The following is a 23,959-nucleotide window of genomic DNA, read 5'->3' as shown; positions in this document are numbered from 1 at the left end:
TGTTGAGGTATACCTCTGACGGTGCGAAGGAAGGAGTCAGCTGAGCCAATGCTTAGTGCACACAACTTGGCAGTTCAGTGTAGTGCCCAAGTATCAGTGGCAAGCAGGATCTGAAACACTTTCTGCCATATTCTTGCCTGTAGGCCAGGCTAATGCCACTGGAATAGTCTTTGGCTAAATAGAAAAGCATTGTTAAATTAGTTTTGATTAATTAGTCTTTCTAAATGCGGGAGGGTTAGATGAGCACAAGAAATTTAGCAAAAATAATAATTTTAGAGAATGGTATCAGGATGAAAGTGGTCATGAGGAGTAGATGGGAAGAGTTATTAACTTGTCATTATGGAAGGAACACCAGCTTCTCCAGAACAGTGGTGTGGAAACAGTCAGGCCACTGGGAAATTAGCTATATGCGCTTACATTGCACATTTAACTCAAAGTGGTCCCAAAAGATCTACACCGACTGAAAGCTCACAAGGTCTCCACTAAAGAATGGCCAGTGATAGTCCTGATTGGTGCAGAACAAGAAATTGACTTTTGTTGTGACCAACCAAAGTAACTGGTGACACTCCCTCAATGGATCTGTTCACCTCAGGCACAGATTTCTACATGAGATCACAGAATCATGGAATGGTTTGGTTGGAAGGGACCTTTAAAGGTAATCTATTTCCAAACTTCTTGGGTTGAGCTGGGATACCTTCCACTAGCCCAAGTATTCAAGCCTAAACCTAGACCATGAACAATTCCAGGAATGGGGTGTCCATAATTTCTCTGGGCAACCTATGACAGCTCTTCCCTTTATGGCCTATATCCTTCTGGATAGTAAAATCATACGTAGGCTCAAAAATATACAACAGGACTGTTATCTACCATAAGTGGGACCACTACCTATCACCAAGGATCACCAAATTTCTCAAAAATGGCTAAGTACTGTCACAACACAGACAAAACCATGAATTAACAACAATACAATGACACCTGCAGCTTCACACCACACTGAAACAAATTGCAGTGTCTGAGTCACCAATGAACAATAAATTCTCTCATTTCTCTCATCACAGGTGTATCCACTGAGTGTGGGTAGGTTATGATATGTATTTTATCTCCAAAAGAATGCAATGAAGTTGCAAATGGCAGTACAGAGCACACCAAAATGCCAATGCAGTAGAAATAACACTGAAATGGTGATATAAATCTAATTTCATCTTTCATCAGAATATTCAGGATTTCTCCTCTTATCTTTGTTATATATTATTTTTAAGTTGCAAAAGATTACAAATATTGAAAGGAAAAAGCAGTCAGGCTATGGAAGCCTCCTGGGACAGACATATATGTTATCATACAGCTTTTTTTTTTTGCTTTTTATTTTACCATACTTTTTTTTTTTTTTTCCTGATTAGTCAATCCTTGTTTAACCTCCCCAGGGAGAAGCATGGTGAGTTAGGAGGATGAAGGTGAAGGTTATCATGGAAGAGAATAATCCTCCCTCTGTTGGAACTGGTTAAATAGTTATGGCTAGACTTAAGTGCAGACCTCTGCTGGGAATCCCAGCGAAGGTCAAAGGCAGAGAGGAAAAAAGCTGCACTGAGATCTTAGGCAGCCATAAGCAGACAGATGTTCCTGGCTTTAATGAGCAGTCTTGGCTCCAGGCCTTTCTTGGCAGAGTTTAGTTTCAGTATTTTTCCTTGTAGTGCAAGGTATGGCTCTGGTTATCTGGCTTTGCTTAGCTAACTGCTGATGATTTTTCCATCCAAATAATAGCATGACAATGAAGAAATAAATTAATAATCTGAGAGTTGATGGACTAGGTCATATGGGATGCTGTGTGGCTGTAATCATGAAGAACAAAAATAAATTTAAAAAATAACTTCAGTTTAAAGAAGTAGTTAAAAAAGTTTAAACTGAAAATCTAATGGCACTCCCATAGCAAGTTCCTCCATTTTATATTTTTATTGTCATGGGGAATAAACAGAAGGAAAATAACATGAAATCTACTTTTTCTTTACTAACTCCATTTTCAGGTCAGCCTGATGGGCATCATGCTCCTACTTTGAAACTAATTTGAGTTCAACACTCTTGGGAATTTTGACAATTTGCTATGCCTTAGTAAAATATATTGAAAATTACAGATTTAGCAAATATCTTTTGTTCAAAGAGAAAAAAGGCTACAAATGCAAAGGCTGTTATCAAACTGTGAAAACTGTGAAAACTCTGAACTTTCATTTTACAAAAATAAAAATAAGCTTGTTGAACATTTTGAAGCCTTTTAATCCTGTGTACAAGGACGCAACTTCCTTAACAGAATAGCCACTGCACGTGGTGGAGAATACCTTTGATCTTTGTTAGGCATGTTGCAACCTTGATGCTCAGAGGCTTATTTCAACCTCTTATATTTTTGGGTGTATCATTTTTGATGTCACAACTGGTCTAATATAATATGATATTATGAATGAGAATGTTTTCATGAGGTAATCTGTCATTTCAGACCACTTTTCAATACTGTATTTCAGATTTTGGTCTTGGTGAAGGAAAGGGAAAAGTTTAGGTGGTTTAAGCATGAGCAGTCTTTGGAACTCGATCAGTCACAACTCAGTAAAGAGCCTTACATTGGCAAGTTATACAAATTCTCCACTCCTGTGTTCTCAGTTAATTTTCTTTTAATTTTGAAAGCTATCAGCTAGTTTTCCTTGAAGCTCTTTTTTAGCATAGCAGAATCTCATCCACCACTGGTTGGTTCAGCAAAGCTCACCCCTTTCCAGAACTAAGTGTGAAATCTGCTTTGTGATAAATATCTGATGGTGTAGAAGCACTGGGCTTGCTCCCAAGCTAAATTCATTTATAATGCACCAAAACACCTGCCTCTGTGTCATCACAAAAGCAGCTCCCTATTGTAAAGTACAATTCAGTCTCTCAGGCAAGATTCAGATTCCCTTTTTCCCCATTCTGCAAGAGAGGAACAGATGTCCTTAGCAGCTGAAAGAAGCTTCCTCCCTTGTAATATATAGCTTATATTTCCAAGTCATGAGACCTAAAACTCTTCAGAGACCATTGGTAAGGGTTTGTTTCCAGGACACTGTTCCTTCCCATAGCCACTCAATGGTCAGGAAAATTATTTTACATGACACCTGCAGCTAGAGGTGACAGATTTACATTAGGACTATACACAGGATCTCCAAATATTCAGCCCAGCCATCACTCATAGTGAGTGACCCTGGATCAGCAGTAGAACACATTAATGGGACACTGACACAACTTCACACCTTCCTATGTGTCTGGTCCACCCCATCAACAAATGGGTTTCGGTCACTTAATGGGTCAGAGCAGACCCTCTCTGCTCTTCTCCCAAAGGCTGGACAGTGACTTTGATCATGTGATGTTAGACACTGATTAGAGAGATGACCACCTTGCCAACAGGTATTACAATGGCTACTGTTGCAGAATGCAATGGTCAGATTTTAGAAAGAACTGCAATAACCCATGAGAGATAGGTGAAGGCAGGACAAATATTTATAAAAGCACTGTGTAACAACTAGAAGACTTTTAAAACTTTGGGCTTAAGATATGGCTTAACATTCTGTTGATCTCCCCTAAGTTTGGATGAAGAACCAGTCAGTTACAAAAGCCAGAGAAGTTATTAACGCATACATGTATTTGCTGTAAATAGGGAGTCCCTCTTTGTTCAGCATTGAAATTTTAATGCAGTAAATAGTAAAAGTAAAATAGAATAAAACAAAGCTTACCTGAAGAGGCTGAAGAATCAAAAGTACTTCTGTCCTTCCTGTTTGTCTTGAAGGGCTGAATGTCCTTTTCCCTGTAAGTTCCAAAGCCTTCAAAGCTTCTTCTTTTATTCCCACTTGCATCATTGTCCCGCTTCTCACTTGAGGAATTCATTTCACCAAACATGTCCAGGGACTCCGACCTTCCATTACTCTCAGTATTACCAGAGTATCTCTTTGTGCAAGAGTCAATGGGATCACTGCTTGAGTCACTTTTATCTTTACTTTGTGACCACTGCTGGGCATCAGAAAGTGACAGTGTAGACAGCGTATCCACTTCAAAGTTACTCTTTGAGCCTTTGTGCCCGGTTTCACAATGCTGGTGCTTCTGCTTCTCCTTATGCTTGCTCTTCTCGTTGAGCAAGGACAGGTCTTTGTCTGAGCCACTCAGCCTCTCACTGATGGTGTGGCTGGAGAAGCTGGTGGACTTGCTTGCAAAGAGACCACTCAGATCTTCGTGAGTCCCCAATATCCGCTCATCCTTATGCTTGTGCTTATGTTTGTGTTTCCTTTTGTGAAGTCGGCCACTTGAAAGGCTTGTTCCTCCAACCTTTGGAGGAGCCAAAGAGGACTGCATGTCTCCAAGGCCCATTCCCACAGGGGTTTGTAGGTGCACTCCGTGTTTTGCTTTGTGTTTGGCAGTGGTGGACATCTTCATATGAGAGCTTGCATGGAATTGGGGTGGGGGCACGGTAGGTCTCATAAATGGGGAAGCCGCTCCAAGCGTGTGAGACAGGTACAAAGGAGCTGGATACTGACCATAGTAACCAAGATTCATCATAGGCATTGATGTGTAAGGCATTCCATAGGGTGCATAGTAACTCCCACTGGGAATAGGGTAACCGAACCCTTGTAAAAAAGGCACCTTTGTCATGGTGTCATTGGTTTTGGCAGGTCTACCACGCTTCTTCTTAGACTTCATATCAGAGGTCCTGCGAAGATAGAGCAATGGGTCATACTGGATATATGGCACAGGGTAGTAGTGATCAAAATTAATCCTGAAGATGCTGGGATATGGGTTTTCATGATAAAATGTATAACTTCTATGGGAAATCCTGAACACTTGAAACTTATTGATGAGTTCCTCAAGGTCTGCCAGAAACTGGAGGTCATCTCTGTTCTGCAGGCTTTTCCTTTTCCTCTTGTGCTTTGGCTTTTTAATACTTTCATGAGAGAGAAAGTTATCCACAATGAGATGCTTCTGCCGGTGACCATGCCTGTTCTTTGTGCTGGTGTCAGATGGTATAGCCTCTGGATTGTCCAGGGTGCAGAAATCAAAGGAGTATCTCCGGCGGGATTCTGAGCTTTTCTCGGCTTGGTCAGAGGTGCTGTTGTTGTCTGTACCTATCCCACTGTCGCTGGGTATGGTTTCCTCGCTGTGAGACTCACTCACTGGCGACAGCGTGACTTCTTTCAGAGAACCTATTTCACAGAGGTGAGAAGGTGAATTAGCCATTAGCCTTGGTGGAGACAGCTTCCAAGTTCCACTGTGCATTCCTTTCTGGGTTTTTGTAGGAAGAGCACTGATAGGTTGAAGATTTGGCATAGTTTTTAACTCTGAAAAATTAGTTTCAGTGCTTGCAGGGCTGAGGTTGCCGTTGATCCCCACTAATTGTGTTGAAAGCGGATGAATAGCTGCTGGTGACGATGCCACAAGTGACTGCAGGTTGGAAGGCACTGCTGGGTTTTCTGGCTGGCTGGAAACAGGCCTTGAATGCTTGATGGCTGTCTTAGGTTCTTCTGGCTGAGGCTGCAGCTCTGCCCTTGGCTTTCTGCCCCGTTTTTTACCAATGTAGATAGTCCCCCTCTTGCTGACATTGATCTGCTTCCCTAGCCTGGCATCAATGGTGGTTGGCCCAGCACTAGATGGAGGCTGGACTTTTGCTTTCAGAGCTATGCTGCTGGAGCAGGAGGACAAGATCTGATTGAGAATGTTCTTCCTCTTGAGGGTTTTCATTTTATTAATGGTCTTGATGGTCTTCTTATCCAAGACCCCAAGTTTCCCCACCTTTTTGTGAAATTTGAGTTCACTGATGGGCTTGTCCTCTCCTGGAACCATCTGGGCAAATTTGGCCAGATTCCTTCTTCTCTTCCTTTTCTTTGTTCCTGGAAATTCACGACTGATTGGACTCACTGGGCTGGTGGAGGTCCCCTCATGAATGGTTTCAACAGTGAGCAAAGGCTGTTTCTTTGGTCGTCCTCTTTTTTTCTTGACAGGTGTGATCACAGTAAGACTGTCTGTGTTGGTATACAGAGGGCTGGATGGTGTGATGGGATAGGCTGAAGGAGGCTCCACCATTAGCTTCTCAGATGTCGTCATGGAAGTCTCCCGAAGAATAGATTTAGGTTTGCTGCAGGTCCACCGACGCTTAGCTGCATGTTTGGGGTGCTGGACGTCAGGTAATTTGCCAGCTGTGGAAAGATTGCTGGGTAGGAGAGTGGATGTCACAGGTAGAGGTTTTCTGAGTCGGGCAGCACTATTGGGGGACGCTTTGTCCATGAACACACCACTGTCAAGAGCTGCTAAGGGGGACTCATTTTCAATCACTTTCCCTGGCTTTGTGGCTCGAAGATCTTTTTTACTCCCCTCTGATTGAGAGCTGGTGGTCCTGTTTGCTATTTCACTGCTCAAAGCAAGCACGGAGGGCAGGCTTTTCTCCTGGATAGTTTTCTCTATGGAGGATTTCATGGATTGCCTCTTTTTTCTTTTGTGGCCAGATGCATCTGTTGTTGGAGACTTTATTGGGATAGTAATTCGTACGTGATTGGTGTCACTTTCACAAGTGCTGGCAGAAATGGGATTCTGCTTCGAGGGTGATGTATCCATCATGCTGTCCATTGAGTAAGACTCCTTTTTCCCTTCCATGCTGTCATGGGATTTGCTGTCAAATGCTTTCTGAGCATTCTTTACCCACTCAATATCTGTGGTTTGGATGGTTTGACTCATCAAGTCCTTTTTGCTGGACTTCTTCTTCGTACTTCCAGAGGGCTGATCAGGGGCCTCCAGCTGCACACCTCCCTCTTGATCTCCAAGAGGCAAAAGCCCATTGCACTCAGAGGCATTGCTTGGCTGGGCAGCCGTGCTGATGCCACTGGGTGATGGGACTGAGCTGCAAATTGCCAGCTCTTTACTACTGACCGACAGCTGCCCCCACGTGCTGCTGCTGCTGCTGCTGCAGGACTTCTTGGCCTGGGATTTGCTGTAGGAAACTCCTGGCTCCAGAGCAGAGACCTTGGTGGCACTAGTTGCTTCTCTACTGGGCTCTGTGTTGATGAAGCAACTCTGAGAAGCGGGTGCAGTGTCGGAGTTCGCTGACCAGTCAATGTGGTGCTGGTTGCTACTTTTCTGCTGGTGCTTTGATTTTAAGGTGTCACTGGTGAAGTCTTGTTGGAGGCCTGGATCATAGTGCAGAGCAGAATGTTTTTGTGGTCTGTCATAAACCTGGAATGGAGCAGAAAATAAACAGGAAAAAAAAATTAGTTTAGCAGTCCATTCATAACCACTAGTTGCAGCTCTTTATTTATGCAGTGAATAATAACAATGTCATTGTAAGAATTAGGAACCTTTATAAAATCTTCCTATACTTGAGCCAAATTTGCATTTAGATTTCATGCACAGTAAACAAGTTTTGTTTGGTTTCCCTGCTCTAAAAACAGTGGAAATATTTCTATAAATGTAAAATTGCTAAGGGAACATATTCTATTGATTTTTAATTTAAAACACAAGTGAAATATTCTCTTTCAATGGATGAATGGTGCAACTCAGCCTCCTGGTGAGAATGCCTTTTTCCTGAAAAATAATTGCTCACAGAACTTCAGGCTCAACAGCAGCAATTAAACTCGTTATTGTAAAACAAGAAAACTGAAAAATTATCTTGGAAGTTGTAACAAACAAGAGGAAAACCCAAGGGTCCACTTCCTTATGAAGACAAATTTTGCAAAGATTTACTTGAATTTCACAGATTTTGCAAAGATTTACTTGAATTTCCACATGGAAACCATCTCTGCATACTTAGTGCTTAAAATCATATGCATAGCATCAAGTGTGTGAGGCACACTTGGCAGGTTCAAGATTTGCTTTACTCCCTTTCCATTTTAAAACTCTGCTATTTGCAATGTTGGTGAGAGATATTTTCAACATGATTTCTACTCTGACAGGAGCTCTTCAAGCCGCAGAGGTTACAGCAAGGGCAGAATTGTGCTGAAGACTCTTACAGGTCTTATACAGCAAAAGAGACTCTACTGTTTTTCTCTTGGTGGGCCTCCAGTTAACAAAATTTTGTTTACTTCAGCTGCAACTTTTTCCTTTTAAAGCAAAAAATATCTATTTGTTTTTTACTTTCTTTGGTTGATCTGATTTTTCTTTTTTTTTTCTTTTTTTCTTTTCTACTTTATTTTGTAAAGCTCTGGGTCAGACTGTGCAAAGACTTTTGTACACCTAATACTGCAGGCAGTACTAGGTGTACAAACTACTGACCCTGTTGTGAATGTTAAATAAATTATGAGACTTAAAATAAAAACATACCCAAGGAAAGAAAAGTAAATTAGAACTGTTGTGTGTCTTGTGCTCCTGCAAACATCCTGTTATAATTAAGTTTCTATCAGTAGCCCATTAGATCTCCCTTTGGGGTGCTTGCAACAGAAATTTTGGGGCAAGCAGGCAAAAAGGAATAAGAGGGAAATGAGGTGTCCCTAGTTCTGAGCAACTTCAGAGAACTTTGAAGAGGACTAGACAACCCCAAGCCCATGGCACATTATCCAGTGGCCACATTATTGACAAATTGATGCTGAGCTATCTTTCATGCCCATAGAAATATAGACATGTGGCTTTCCTGGAACAGGCAATAATGATGAAGTTGTTCTGGTCCATTGTCTGAGCAGCAATCGGGGACTCTTAAATCCTGTGGATAGTTCAGCTGTCGTGCACATGGTCCAGCCATGCTCGGGGAAAACAGAGATTTCCAGGAATTGTGGAGTGAGAGAACGAAAGCATGCAGCTGTGGTGGAGCTGCAGATGTCGTGGGTGAGTGACACCCAGTTTCCTCAGCCTGAGAAAAGAGCTGAAAGCATAAACAGCCCTTGGGGAAGGAATCCTTCTTCTCCTCTTCCTCACAGTGGCTTCCAACACACGAGCCCTGCAGTACACAGAGGATACAACCCACAGTGGTGCCCTCCTTCAGAAAAGGGGGCCCATCCATGCCCATATCTTGGGATGGGTCCAAGGAAGGGAAACCGGCATCATCTGCACTGGAGTTTTACAGCTTGTTTTGTTTTATCTTATTTTAAACTGATCCCAAAGCTCCTGAGATCTATTTTGCCTGGGCCATTGGGGCTTTTCCTGCTGCCAGTCATTAGGCTGGCTGTCCTGGCACATGGAGATGGGCAGGTCATCCCTTAGTGATGTCCCAGGGGGAGATGGGTGTGCTTCACTCCAGCCTCACATAAAACTTCATCTTCCTGCGGTACCACAATCTGTGATGTGAAGAAGCCCTGGAAATGCTGAGCTGAGGCCCTCTTGGGCCCCAGCACCCACCTCACACTGAGGCAGGGCCAGGCTGTCTCTGAACAGATCCCAGACTGTTGGCTGCAACCAAACCAGCTTATTACACCCACGTTACTTCCAAGTGCTGAGCCGTGAAACTAAATGACCTGAAATATTTCATTTGGAAGAGATAAAAAAAAAAAAAAGGAAAACAAAAAGAAAAAAAAAAAAGAAGAAAAAAAGAAAAAAAAAAAAAGAAAAAGAGATAAAAATAAGAAGGAGGGTTACAGCAGGGAACAAAACCATCACATTCTGGCAACACTCTGGTCCCTCCATATCTATCACATACATGGAGAGCCATGGTCTAGAAGGAGCAATAATCTCTGATCTGTATTTTAAGACAGTTAATAAGGGCTCAGAATGGAGAGGCCAGCTATAGTGATGAATGCTGATATATGGCTTGACTCCTCCAGCCTCATTTCCTTGGCCTGTACATTGCATAGTGATGTTGCAACTCCCAACACATCCCTGAGTAGTCCTATCATTGCTCCAGCAGCACAGGCCACCATCACATTGATCTTAAAATTCATGAGAAAGTTTTGCCTATGTCATCAAAGGTGACAGATCTGGAGGCATTTAATCACACAGATAAGCACTGCAATTTCAACAGGCCTTCAGAAAATGACCAGTCTGCAGGATTGGAGACTCCATTTCCTAAGCGGGATGTCAGAGCTATATATCTGCCCAAGCACATCACAGTCTGCTGGGTTTCCCCATGAAACTACTTCCAGTGTAACATTTATTTGCTTTACCTTGCCAGACACATCCATACCACCCAAAAATAATTCTTCTGCAGCACAGTCACTAAGGATGATTCGGCTGCAGCAGGTTGGTTTTCAGTGGCTGCAGTGGATATGTGAGGACTGTTTACGCAAAAGCACCACTAAATCTGTTGAAATGCTGCCAAGTGTATTTTATTCCCCATATATTCATCTGGGTTGCTGTTTGGTCCTATTGGTCCTAAAGTTTAGGCTTCAGTTTTCCCTGCTGCATAAGCACCATCCCAAAAAGCCAGTGAGGCCTAGCTCAGCTAAGCCAAGACTCTGCTCATCTGACAGAAATGGAAATATCAGATGTCGGACCTGTCAGGATGGTGAGGGAATCTTAAGAAACCTGCACCTTTCACCCAAATTCTTTACTTTATTTGTCAGTAAGTATGTAATATACTCCAGCTCCATGGGGCTATTGAATAGAGTTCCTATGGCAGCCAGCTGAGACCAACATACTGGATAGAATGGGCTTTTTCCATGAAAACAGAAGGATTTATCTTTATTTACTTTTCAGTTTATGATACCCTAAAAATGCTTCAAACTTCAGTACCAGCCTCTGCTTGTCATTTGCCCTTTAATTAAATAGGACTTTCTTCCACAGCCAACTATTCTGCATGGAGAATCTGCTCCTTCTTCTTTTGTGGAAGTAGAAGTGTAAATTAACTAATGTAATTTTACTACAACTCTGCATACTTGGTCAGTAGTTCTCTTCATATACAGTTTACTGGATGTTTTTAGTAGGCTAAATAATCCCAACTTTCCTTTAAAGAAAACAGAATACACATAAAGAAGATGATAGCTTATGTAACTGCAAAAAGGCTTGAGCAACCTGATCCAGCACATGCTAAACTTTAGACTGTAAGATTAGAATCCTCTTATTATTTTTAATATTTGAATGACAAACTCATGAGTTTATGCTGTATGTTTACACTTGTGTCTCCAGTCCTGTGTAGCCTTGCACCTGCAGATGTGATTACTCCCCCAAACAGTTTTAGTCTGGCATGCAACCCTTGCAGCTGAGGAGATGACATTGTACCACTCCCATGAGGGGCAGCACCCTACTCTGCAGGTAGCACCCAGCAGCAGAATCCAACCCTCAGGAACTCTTTTTTGGATGCTTCAGACTCCATACTCATTCTCTTGACTGAGCTTCCATCTAAACCCACATACTGCTTCCAGTACAAATGCAAAAATTGGGAGGATATGACAGCAACAGAATAAACAGCCTAGTAAAATAATAACAATGATTTTTTTTTAATCTAAAAAAAAAAAAACTTAAAAAAATAATTGTGATAAAATATATATTTAGAGAAATCCAATGCCTGAAAAAAAAAAATCTGTGTGCTTAAAGGGTTGGTTTCCTCCTACTCCAAATGCACCTTTTTTAGGAGGTAACACACATAAAGCTTGTCAAGAATCTGGCTTGCAAATCAAAGTTAATACTACAACGCCCCCTCTTTAAATCATTTGCAGATCCATCTGTGTAATGGCTCCTCAAGTGTAATTCCCTATTAAGAGGCTTTATCTGGAGAGATAAGCAGCTGGTTCCCATGTCACTAATTGCTGTCTGCTGTGATTTTAAAACATCTGCACCATTGTGCTCTTCATTTTCATATTCTAATCACCCTGAAACTTGAAAAAGGTACATCATTGATTGTTTCTGTGGGTTAATTAGTACACAGTCTCCTTGTAGAGACAATTTAAAGGCAGTCAGAACCTCAATCAGCAAGTTTGTTTTAAAAAATTAATAACATCAGGAGCGTCTGTGGGGATTGGCATCCACAGTGACACATCAGTGTGCTCTGGGGACATACCATCCTTTGTTATCTACTTCATAGGGATGGAAACAAAACTGAAAAAAAAACGAAATTAAAAAAAAAGAAAAAGAGGAGTCTTCCCTAAACACATAAAGTCACTTAAAATCAGGGTATTGGGAAGTGCTTTCTCTTATGTCAGGGCCACCCCTGCCTCATCAGCAAGAGCAAATCTCATCAAAACAACATATAAATCTCTGCGTGGTCTACGTACTCGTAATCATTTTTTGGTACCAATTTTGCCACCTAGGAGCTGGCAAAAAAATCCATGGGGTGAAGCTGTGATGTATGAGGGCACTTGCTCTGTTTTGTCTCCTGAGCAGGCAAGGTTCTGGATCCCCAGGTGCTGTCTCCTAACCATGCAGAGGATGGTATCAGCTCAGGCACAGAAGTCTGCTGTGGCAGAGAGACTTCATGAATAGTGAACCTTCCTGTACCCAGCCAGCTCAGAGGGAAGGCAGGCCTGAATTTGAGACCTGCTTAGCTGGGGTTTATACCCAAAAAGTCCTTCAGACAGTCCTTCTTTCTGTTTCTCATAACAGAACTTTGGTGTCTAGCAAACTGTCAGCCTGAGATGGTCCAGGCTGAATGAATAAATCTGCAGGCACTGACTGAAAATGCAGTGGACACTTGCCTTCTGAAAAATCAGTCTCTGTTCTTGTCCTGGGTTACTAAAAACTGGAGAATCGCCAAACTATTTGTTCCCCTTGAAAAAGCTTCCTCTTTAGTTTCTGCTTCCTAGACACGCATGAACACATGTTACTAGAGAAAAAAAAAAACTCTTTGAAAGAAAGGAAAGAAAGGGAGATTTCTAGCTCCAACACATGAATAAATAATCCTGGCTCAGCTCATACTTTTGCTCAAAATTGAGCATTTCCCCTTGTGTCCCAATGGGATGGCTGTAAACTGCTCACTTGCAGGCTCTAATCAGAGCTTCAGGTTGGAGATATTTCATGCTTTTTGGTGAGCACACTGAGCTTTCCCAGGGCAGAATTACTCTGTAAATAAAAGATGCCAAGTGGAAGAGACAGCAGGCTCAGGCAAATATAACTTTGGCCTGATGACTCCGGTTGAGCAGTCATGGACATGAGGTGTGAGGAGCCTGTGATCAAGTCAAGTCAGTTCATAATCACAAGCCTCTGAAACAGTTTTAGGACTTTCTTCAGGTCCTCAGTGACTCTAGCCATGGATGAGGGATACAAACCAGAAAACGACACTTGCTGAAAGTACAAGCAGTGGTGTCTTCTGAAGAACTCCACTGAATCTAGTACAGAACTGATGTAGCAGGGGCTTTAATTAAAAGTGAAACACCAGTAGAAAGCACATCAGCAACACTAACATAAAATTAATTGCTATGGCTCCAAAAGAGGGGATTTTCCAGAGTACTATTACAAATTTATCATTCCCAGAGTTTATTCTTCTACAGACCCCTGGGTCTCAAAGAGCACAAAGCCCAGACACACATCATGCTGCACAGGAGTTTGGATCACAGAATCATAGAATGGTTTGGGTTAGAAAGGAACTTAAAGATAGCCTAGTTCCAACCCCTGGACATTCATCTGACATACAAAGAGAGGCAGGAATTAACACAGAAATGCCAATGAGAGCACAACACAGCATGGGGTGGGAGTGGGTTAATTAAAAGCCAAGCAACATCTCTTTGCATTCATTCTCCAAACTAAACATCACAGACTGTGGACTGCGTTTGTGGGATTTTATCAATACAGAGAAGCTGAAATTCTGGCTTTGGCATCCTGATTGTTTTGAGAATACCTTGTCTAAAGCACTTATCCAAGGAAAAGACAGATCAATGCAGAGGCTCCTGAACAGTCCAAAGATGCTCACATGGTTGTGAATTGTAATTTTCCATGCATTCCTGGTAAAGCATCTTGATTTTCTATACAATACAGAAATTCCAAAGTTATTCCAAATTCATTTTGCTACCAGATTTAAACTGAATAATTTGCACACTGTTTCAATCTTTTCCTGCTTTTCAGGCACTTTTTTCCACACAGAGGGATTGAGGATTTTATTTTGTCAAATTGCAACAACATGTTGAATTTATGAAGGTAGGATTTGGCGCTGTGGGCTGATCTGCTCCTTACTGGTGGAATAGACCCATTGCTGCACATATTTTCTTTATCAAATGTTTAAACAACCCTGTTCTTTTCAGAGCTTTGTATTAAGCACCGAGTCTGGGAAAACTCTAAACAATGGGATTTTTCTGTCATTTCCAACAAAGAACCCATCATCACCCACATAACAATGTGGTTTAAATATCGTGTTTAACCGTAACACTGTTTGCTGCCTTGGTTTAGGCAGCTGGGAGAGAACAACTAGGCACCATCTAAGGTGGACTACAACGAGACTCATACAATTTTCTCCATTCAGCTGCTGAGATAACCCTGGTTTGGTCCTTGTTTGGCCTCAAGCCAGATCAAGGATTTTTAGGCAAATGTTTCAGACATTACATCCACAAAGCCATCACTTGCTGGGCAGGGTACCTTTGCTGAGCTGAGTGCTTTCATTTGTTCAAAGCCCTTGCTAATGAACTTAGCTGCAAGAGTGATATTCAGGCAATATTATTAATATATAAAAAAATACTTCCATCCCTTCAGGAATGGTTAATTCTGTGGAACTCAACCTGGTCTCACCAGTGAGTAACTATGACATTGCTTGTCCAAGTTTCTATCTCATCTTGCTCTTCCAGTTTCCTCTGTAATTTCAAGTTGTAGAGGTCAATGCACATTTATACAATGGCTCAGCCAAAACAAAACAGCAGAAGGATCCCAAGACAGACTGGGACCTGCAGAAATGGGAACAGTAAGGGGAATTAATCTCTGAAAGACTTGTGATGTTTTCTGGGATGTTAATCCCAGAATTCCAAAATGACAGAATAGGGTGAGTAGGGAGGGACTCACAAAGATCACTGAGTCCAACTCCTGCCTCTCCACAGGACACCCCAACAATCCCCCCCCCGTGCCTGTGAGCATTGTCAAAACTCTTCTTGAGCTCTGTCAGGTTTCCTGCTGTGCCCATTCCCTGGGGAGCCTGTTCCAGAGCCCAGACACCCTCCGGGTGAAGAACTTTTCCCCACACCCAACCTAAGCCTCCCCTAGCACAGCCTCAGGCCAATCCCTCAGATCCTGTCACTGTCACCACAAAGCAGAGATCAGTGCCTGCCCTTCCCCTTCCCTTTATGAGGAAGCTGTAACTGCAATGGATTCTCACCTCAGTCTCCTCCAGCTAACCAGACCAAGTGATTTCAGATGATCCCCATGTGGCTTCCCCTCAAAGCCTTTCACCATCTTAGTTGCCCTCAGCATGTCTGAGATTACTAAATTGGAAATAAGGATGCTAACAGCTGTGCACTTTAAGTTTCTGCTATAATTTTTTTAAAGCCCTCAGTTCTTAATTTGCATTGAAAGGTTTCTCTTATACTTCATTTAATATAGGAATTGCAGCATTATCTTGAATACTCTTTTTCTCTTTTGAGGGATGGGAGAAATATAAAAGGCTTTTCCATTGAGGCCAGTGATTCTTTCCACTAGAGTTAAATAATTTGATTATAAATTGAGTCCTTAAATGTCAAGGAGATGCTGAATTCACCTGAAAACAGGCATTTAAGGAAGCTCATAAAAGCTGTGAGCTGCAGTCAGTTAGGTCATCATTCTTTTAGCATGCACTTCATTTAGCAGTTACTGACCACCAGATTAATTCTTTCAAAGCATTCTGATTGCAGCTAAGGTCTAGCATGTAGTACTAAATGTGCAAAAGCATTAGCAAAAGGTCCAGAAATCTGTCAGAACATCTATCAGGCACAGCTGGGTTATAAACCCTTTGGAAATTTGCAGGACAGGTCAAATACACAGTGTCTTCTGATTTCACTGAATGAAGATCTGAGTCCTGTCCTATGAATTCAGTGAGAGCTCTACTTGTGCCTTCAGCAAATTCACTGCGAAATGGTAAACTCCAGCGATCCGAACCAAAATGTGGGAGGTTTGCTCCCTCTGCAAAATCTGCCCAGGGAGGTCATAGGTGGTGAATCTCTGGCTCCACTGGGCACACACCAAAGGGCCACCACACTTTGTGCAAAGCCAGTGGGTGCTGTGGGCTGCACACATCCAGAGACAGGATGTGGTCTGGGATCTCCCAAAAAGCTGGTCTCAGATCAGACTGCAAAGTGGGATTCTGCTTTGTTTCCACCTGTAAAATAGTACCTTTCTGACAGATGGGAATAGGAACACTGTCATTCTCCCTTGCACACCAAGTGCATGCCTTATAATAGTCCAAGCAGGCAAGCAGTGGAACCTGTTCCCTTTGCAAAAGGCAACAGGACTAGTGGGGCTTCAGGAGATTCATGCTCCAGTTTCTCCATAACATATGACTATTTTTCACCATTGTTACCATATTAAAAAAGTGACCTCTCTCCCTTTTTCCCTAGAACCAGCAGCAACCCCAGGAATGGAAAGCTGGGGAAATTTCCTTGCACACCTTGAAGAGGCCAAAGTGTGGCAGATTAGAGACAATGCCCCTGTGACACAGTTGTAGAAGATTTTTGTCTTCAATCCATATTTTAAATCCATAGGATCTTTAAGGAATATTGGAAGACAGGTTTGGAGAAGGTTGCCCAACACTGCACTGGGACCCCAGGGGCATGGACATGTTTTGTCAGAACAAAAATTCTCAGCTGCAAGTCCTCTTTCAAAACCAGAGAAGGGATAATTTTCTGCAGCTTCAAAATCACAAGCTGCTCTGGCTAAATCTGACTGCTCTTCTATAAGAACTAATTTTACCATCCCCAGGATTTGGCTCCCTGCAGATAACCCTTCCACATAGATGTTTTTCAGGTTCCTCACCACACCCATAGCCAAGTCTTTCCCAGTGGGAGAAATTAACCAGGTTTGTAATAATGTGTTGGAGCAACAAAAAGAACAAAATGGTGATATAAAATGTCTCTCTGGTGGTGCTAGGGGATGTGATGATGATAGCCAGTGCATTTTTGGGACATTGCTGTGCTTGTCCTGAATGACACCTATCTCTGCTTTCATATTCGTCCCTCATCTCTTCTTCCTCTCCTCCCTCCCCAGCTATGACAAAATCACCTTTACTAATAAACCTCCAGCTCAAATAGCAGGTTTTATTTAGTGTGCTATAAAAACAGTCATTTCTCAGATCATAAAAAGGGCTCAACTGGACTGGATCATTTTGCTGAAGTGAGTTTTCTGGTGGAGTGATTCTCTCTTCTAAATGCCACAATCCCCCACTACCAGTATTTATGTACCGAAATAAAATGCAATTTTCTGTATTTTATTAAGTGTGAATCTCCAGTGCAAATCCATTTAGGAGCTGATCCCAAGATTTAATTGTCATTTGCTTTTACACTTTCAAGATATTTTCAAGAGTTTTCACAATATCACCAGGCTAAATACAGTTTTATTAAGGTACAACACCGTTACTTTAAGGTCTTGACCAAGTTTAGCTTTGTCTTCTACACATATACATCCATAGCAGCACAGACCAGAAAAAAAAAAGGGCAGGGAGAAGAAGTGGTCTAGGCAAGAAGATTGCAAAAGTACCTTGAGCACAGCTTAGTGCTTAAATGACCTCCCAAGCTTCTCTAGCTTCTCACCCAACAAATCAGGTGTAAAATGGAGTCCTGAGTCCCCCACCCATGAGGCTGAATATGTAGTGTTTTAATGTAAATTCAGACCTGAGATGAGCTTCCAGAACAGAACTAGCATCAGGAGAGCATCTAGGTAGGGAGTGTTCTATCCCATGCTGAGAATCTGCTCTGGAGAAACCCTTACAGTCCTGAACCTGTGCAGAAATGTAGGGATTTCTATGCACACTCTCCACTTGGGATTGAGGTCAGACCAGACAGAGCCATGATGTGGTTCCACCTCAGAGCATTGCCCTTCTAATTGCCTTTGTTTCAGTAGCTCAGTTAAGTGCATTTCTTTTCTCTATCCATGTTGACGAAGCAAAACCATTCCCAACCCTGCTATTGCTTCCTCTTAAATGCTGACTGTGTGCTTGAGTTGAGTAAGTCTATTAAAATATTGGCACTGAAGGTACAGTCTCCTACCCAAGGAGCTTCGCAAATGGGGTAAATCACAAGCAGCAGGATCATTTTAGATATCAAAGTGCACTTGCCCATTGCTAAGGGGGGAAAGCTATTCCTATTTCTTTTCAAAATGTACTTATTTTGAAGGATTTGAATTGGAAGAATTGGCAGAATATAAGTATTTCCATGAGCTGGTTGAGGACAGAGCGAGATTGGCTAAAGTAGAGGTGAACCTGGTGTTGTAAGCATCTGAGATACAGATCAAAGTGAATAAAAATACATGGGGATAGCAGTGCCAGAGAAGGTCCTTAGTTAAGCATATACACAGGGTTTGGAGTTAGAAAAACTGACATGAAAACCTGTCTCATACTTTAAGAGGGTGTGTAAATAATCATGAGAACACCTTATCACAGAAATCCATGGGTTCTCTAGAGCTAGGAGTTTCTTTTAAAACTAGGCTGACAGCTATTGGACTTGGAGCAGGAATACATTTAGGCAAATCCCTTGGTATGAGTCATGCAGGAGGTTTGACTAAGTGGTTCTTTCTAGCCTTAAAAATCTGTGACTATATAACCTCTCTAAATACTCCAGTGTTTTGTCCAACCTGGTGTTAAGCAATTCCAGCAATGTGTCTTCAGACCCTTCTTCTGGGAGTTTATATCCCAGCACAATAAATCTCACTGTTCAGAGTCTCTTCTCCCTTCCCCTGGAACCATTTCCTTCCCTAGACATATCTCAGTTCTGGATTCATCCCAACAATTCCTCCTCATCCTTGGACCAAAAAGAATATTTCACGTTTTTAAACTATTAATTTTGCTTGCCATATTCCCTGCTGCTGTAAAGCAGTGTCTCCCATGAGTAAGACAGAGTTGATTTACTAGGAAGGGCCTTTCTGTCTTGGCAAACCCATTGAGATGTGGTTCCCTCTGGAAAACAAAGATGGGCAGTGTTGTACCACACTTGGTCCTGCAATGATGAGAGATGCCAAAATCTACCAGTTCAACACACTGAGGCTACCAACCTCGCACAGGGAAAGCTGCCGTGATTTCTGTTGCCATTCCTCTGATCTGGCTGAGCATGGACTTTCAAGAGGCAAATCTGTGTGAAATATTCCTCCAGACTTGCTCTGTCCTTGCCAAAATAGCTGAGTTTTGGCTCTGAACTTTAAAAGGAGGCACTAAGTATCACCTGATCTGGATCTAAGCCTCAAAGATGTCTCCAAAACCCTGCTAACCCAAAACATTTTTTTCTTTTTTTTTATCTCCCTGGCCCCCCCCCCCCCCCCAAGTTTTAAATGTAGAAGAACATATTGATTTGGTCTTTCCAGGTTTAAATTTCTCTGCTGTTCTGTATGCTGCATCACAGACTCAAAACATGAGCCCAAATACAGAACTCTGAACAGTTGGAGACCTCTGTCTCAATCCAAATGTCACAGTTGGTATTCTGAAGGGTGGTTTGGGGAGTTTTTTTGAGAGTGCAGGGAGAAAAAAGAGCAAAAGCTAAATCCCAAACCTCTGTACAAAAGTGATGCATTTGTTGAAGTCACAGATGCAATAACTATTCAGCGACTGCTTTAAACATCCCCAGAAAAAAAAATCTATTTCTTCCTAAGTATTTACCTAATGCCAAGTAGCTATTATCTTTCTTTCTCTGTTTTTTCCCCATTAGTTTTGTTTTCCACAAGGCAAACACAAAGTTCTGCATGATCCTGTTTTAAGGATTTCTCCCCAGGATACACAGATATCTATTTCCTGGTACCTGACACTACAGCCTTGTAAAATCAAGGAAGATTCATCACCCATCCTGCACACGACCTTATCAGCAGTTGCTATGGGTGGCCCCCGTGGAATACTGTGGAAAGGGCAAAGCTGGGAAATGTGCACTTTAAAGTGCTATAGTATTTAGTTCAGTGGGCAACACTTGTAATTTCTGCTGCTGCAGACTGCTCAGCTTGTTCGGGATATCTGAGAATTCACTTTGTCCCTGACTAATTTTTTTTTTGTGCCCCCCCCCCCCCCCCCCTTTATTTTTCTTCTTTTCTTCTGGAATAGGTAAGGGATAATTGAGGGTGTCAGCTTTCTTGCATATGTAATATCTCCAGAGATGAAGAGAGAAGAGAAATAGAGGTTCCTGACACTTCTTTCTCCATGTGTAACATATTTTGCATTTACTGCATTTACTTTTATTGACAAAGGGGATATTTAAAGAGAAGGCAGTGCTGTCCTAGGTTTTGGTGCAAGAGGTATGGCAAAAAAATTGACTGACAAACACTCAGATGGATAGACTGCAGCAGCAGATATTAAAAATTAAGTTCCTACTTTTCTCATCATCTATATTCCCATCTGGTGACATCTATTACTAAATATATCCAGACCACGTTTTGTTTTGTTCTTTTTTGTTTTGTTTTGTTTTGTTTTCCTATTCATTTGCATGTTGTTCTGTATACAGAGACATGGATATACTTTTTGTAAAAAATATTACTTCAGTGAGTAAAATCAGTGTTCTAGTATATTCATGTGGAGCAGATGGCTACAAACCAATGAGAAAACGAGTAACAAAAGTTTATTATATCTCTGCATCATTCACACAAAGCAAAAATACCTGGTTGGTACCTAAAGTCAATCTTAAATAAATATCAAACCACTTAATGGAAGAAGTAGCAGTCATTATCCCCCTACAGATGGAAATACCAAGGCTCAGTGATTTACCCAAAATACTTCATATTCCTTGACCTGTACAAAAGGCAGAATTTATTGAGTATTCCTCATACTCATTTTTGCTGATATCCATGAAGATTCCCATGACCAAGGCCACATGTTCATGTTTCCAAGGCATTCTACAATCTAGATGAACACAACTTTGAAACAATGGATATCTGGCTGGAGTGCAAATAAACTGATACCTTGCTGTATGGGTCTGAACGTGCCATCTAAAGTATTAGATGATTATTACAGATACAGCTGTAATCCCTGTTTGTGAGAGGAGGAATAGCATGGATCTGTGTTTCAGCACAGCAGCACCTTTTCACAGCCTGTCAGCTGGGATTCCAGGAAGTCTCCTACCTACAAGGCTATGATTTCTGTGCTGCAAACCCACGAGAGTGCTCTTTTCAGAGACTTTTAGCTTTGTGAAGATAGTGAAATGGATTATCCATGCACCTGCTGCTGCAGCAGACCTGCAGTTCTCTACCTGCCGCCGTGTGTGCGTGCGAATGAGTGTGTGGGTGGGCATTTAATTTTAAACAGTGCGTTTTAGTCTCACTGAATGAAACCTGGGGAAGATCCCCAGTCACCCACTCTTCAGGTAATTATACCAGGAAAAGCTATCAGGCCTGTCATCTTCTCACCAAGCAGAAGATACTGTGGCAGGCAAAATGTGACCTTGTGTCTTTAATGCTCAACCTCCCAGCAATGTACAGCAACTTAAATTAGAACATGTGCAATATAATTAGGTTTTCTTCCCTTGCAGACTTGCTGCGCATCTCCTGTCTGAAAAGGAGGGGCCTCTTCAGGCAGAGGCTTCAGCCCAGCAGGGCTGTCTGCTGCTCACCAGGCTTTGCTTTTAGCAAGATAGAGGAAAGGCTGAGATAAAAGCAAAAACTTCATGCTTTTGGGGCTCCTTCTCTCCAGAAACAGATTTTTAACTCAGGAACCAGAGCAAGTGAGTCATAGAGTTGAAGGAAAAGTAGGAAATTCAGGTTGGCATTCAAATCTAAGTTTCCTTTGTGTGATTGAGTTGTTTGTTACCAAGATTTAGTTTGAAGCACCCTGGTCAGGTATGGAATGATACTTGACTGTGGTCAGGTTTGGAATGGCAGCTGTTAAAATGTTGCACAAATTGTCCCTCCATCCCCATCTGTAGAAAAGCTTGGTGCAGCTCGTTAGTTGGAGCAGAGAATTCTCAGAGTGTGGCTCTGCCACCAAAATGTCACCAGCACCTGGTCTAGGAGCTTGGCTTCCCCCTACAGCCCATGAGGCCTCCAGAGTGGACATCAGGCATGCTAACTCACTCTGCTGGCTATCTGGGTCACCTGAGAAGCTAATTTAGGCACCCAAATTAGACATCCAATGGGAGGTAGGATGCAAAAAGACTCACTGACCTCAGTGTCTTGTAGTAGACTTTTAATCCCTTTCCTGCTGCAGTTTGTCAGACTCAAATGGGCTGAACTACACCCTTAAAATGTTTTTAGGAAGCATTTCCTGAGCAATAAAATGTACAAAGGCTCAACCTGTTTATGGTAAAGGACTGAAGTTTTCAAACTTTTTTTTTTTTTTTGCATAGAGATCCTTGAAGTTTTTTGAAAACACATTTTGATCAAAATTGTGCTTTATTATGGGGTTGTCTAACATCATCCCTCCTATGTGAAGCAGAGAATTTTTCATTCACCATTAGCTCATAATATCACAGTCTTAATATGAATTGGTCTTCTTGTTTTCATTTCTTGAGACAAACCAAGGAAGACCAGAGATAATACTGGATGCAGCTCAGTCTCTGTGCCTTTCTTCACTGCTACTAGACAAGGAAGTATTTTGAAAACTAATCCAAAGAACAAAGCTATGCACACAATTGCATTTAAACTCAGTCTTTTTTTTTGCAAATGTCACATTTCCTTGCAGTCCCTCTGAAAATGCCACATTGTATGAACAGGAATTTTGGAAACAGAACAAATCTATTACCAGGATTCAAACTGATCACACTGTTCAGATGACCACACTTCTGTCTTCTTGTTCAAACCTTTGCTCAGTGTTTTGAGCTTTGCTCATCAGCAAAATCTCAAGTTATGGGTATTCTATTAACCACAGGGTAGGAAAGCTGACCACAGGAAGAATGCAGCTCAAACAGCTTCCTTCTGCCCACAGAGCAGCACCACCACGTGCCTCTGGGCACCATTTCCTTCTGCTTCTTCAGTAGGTTATTTCCCACAAGAGCATCTATGGCCTATTTGTGGTGCTACCAGAGAGGCCTCATCCCATCACCACACCTTTAATGAGCAGTTCATTACTCAATCCTCTAAGAAAAGTGCAGATGAGGGCTGTGAGATTAGAAAAGCTTTTGTCTGCTGAGATTAAATGTGGTTTGAGATATTGTTTGCTGTAGACATATATTTCGACTCTTGGTCCATCTTCCCCTGTCTTATGGGTTCAGCAGAGGGGAAAAAGAAACAATTTATGACTATGAAAATTTCTAGGAAGCACATGTGGCTGATGTCAGACATCTAGTCATGGGGAGCAGGAGTCTCCCCACACATGTGGCCAGTGGATTTTGACCACACTGATGCTGGACCAAGTTCGGCCCTTGCTCAGGCATCTTTTAGAGGAGCAACATGCCCTCTTCTTTCTTTCCATCACCAATTTACCATTTTTCTCACTTCTTTCTATTTTACCAGGAAAACATCTCAGGACTGTGGTAGTCAGCGTGGTCTAACTGAACTAAGATTTTGGAGATCATTGTTGTGTTCTTGTCTCTGCCTCTGATTCCAGCATTCCCTGGTCTTTGATGAGTCCACTGACAGTTTTCCTCAGCCATTGGGCAACACCGAACCACAAATTTGGCACAGCCTTCTATTAGCATTATATAAGTCATGATTTTGGTAAAGAGGATGTTTCAGAGAGTTTGTTTCATAGTGTTTTCCCACTCTAGAGGAGGCCCTTCTGAAGTGAGGACTCCCTCAAAGGAATGCATACTGGAAAACGTTAAGAACAAAACTTTGGATGAAACTCATTAAATTTTGACCATCTCAGCTCACCATCTCCTCCAAAGACCCTGTCTAACTGCTAAAAAAAAAAAAAAAAAAGAACACATTTCCTATGAAGTAAGGGGACCTCCTTTAAGCTCCAGTGATCTCATTTCCAGTCCTATCAGGGCATCAACCTCAGGACACAGATGAGAAATCTCTCCCCCACTGGCAGGTTAGGTAAGCAGCAGGCAATATGCAAAATTTACCTGCAGTGTGTGCTACACCAGCTTGTTTGTTGGGCAGGCAGCAACACCTA

General features: G+C 42.0%; 1 protein-coding gene across 1 annotated transcript in view; it reads right to left on the bottom strand.

Moving 5' to 3' along the window:
• Nucleotides 1-23,959, bottom strand: part of SETBP1 (SET binding protein 1) — a 246,319-nt gene that overhangs the window by 70,693 nt on the left and 151,667 nt on the right. Inside the window, exon 4 of the mRNA XM_062512763.1 lies at nucleotides 3,738-7,215. Coding sequence (XP_062368747.1) covers nucleotides 3,738-7,215 — 3,478 coding nt within the window. The remainder of the gene's footprint in view (nucleotides 1-3,737; nucleotides 7,216-23,959) is intronic.

The sequence above is a fragment of the Cinclus cinclus genome, chromosome Z, assembly GCF_963662255.1.
Source record: "Cinclus cinclus chromosome Z, bCinCin1.1, whole genome shotgun sequence".
Classification (NCBI taxonomy): Eukaryota; Metazoa; Chordata; class Aves; order Passeriformes; family Cinclidae; genus Cinclus; species Cinclus cinclus.
This window is presented reverse-complemented; position numbering and strand designations above follow the sequence as displayed.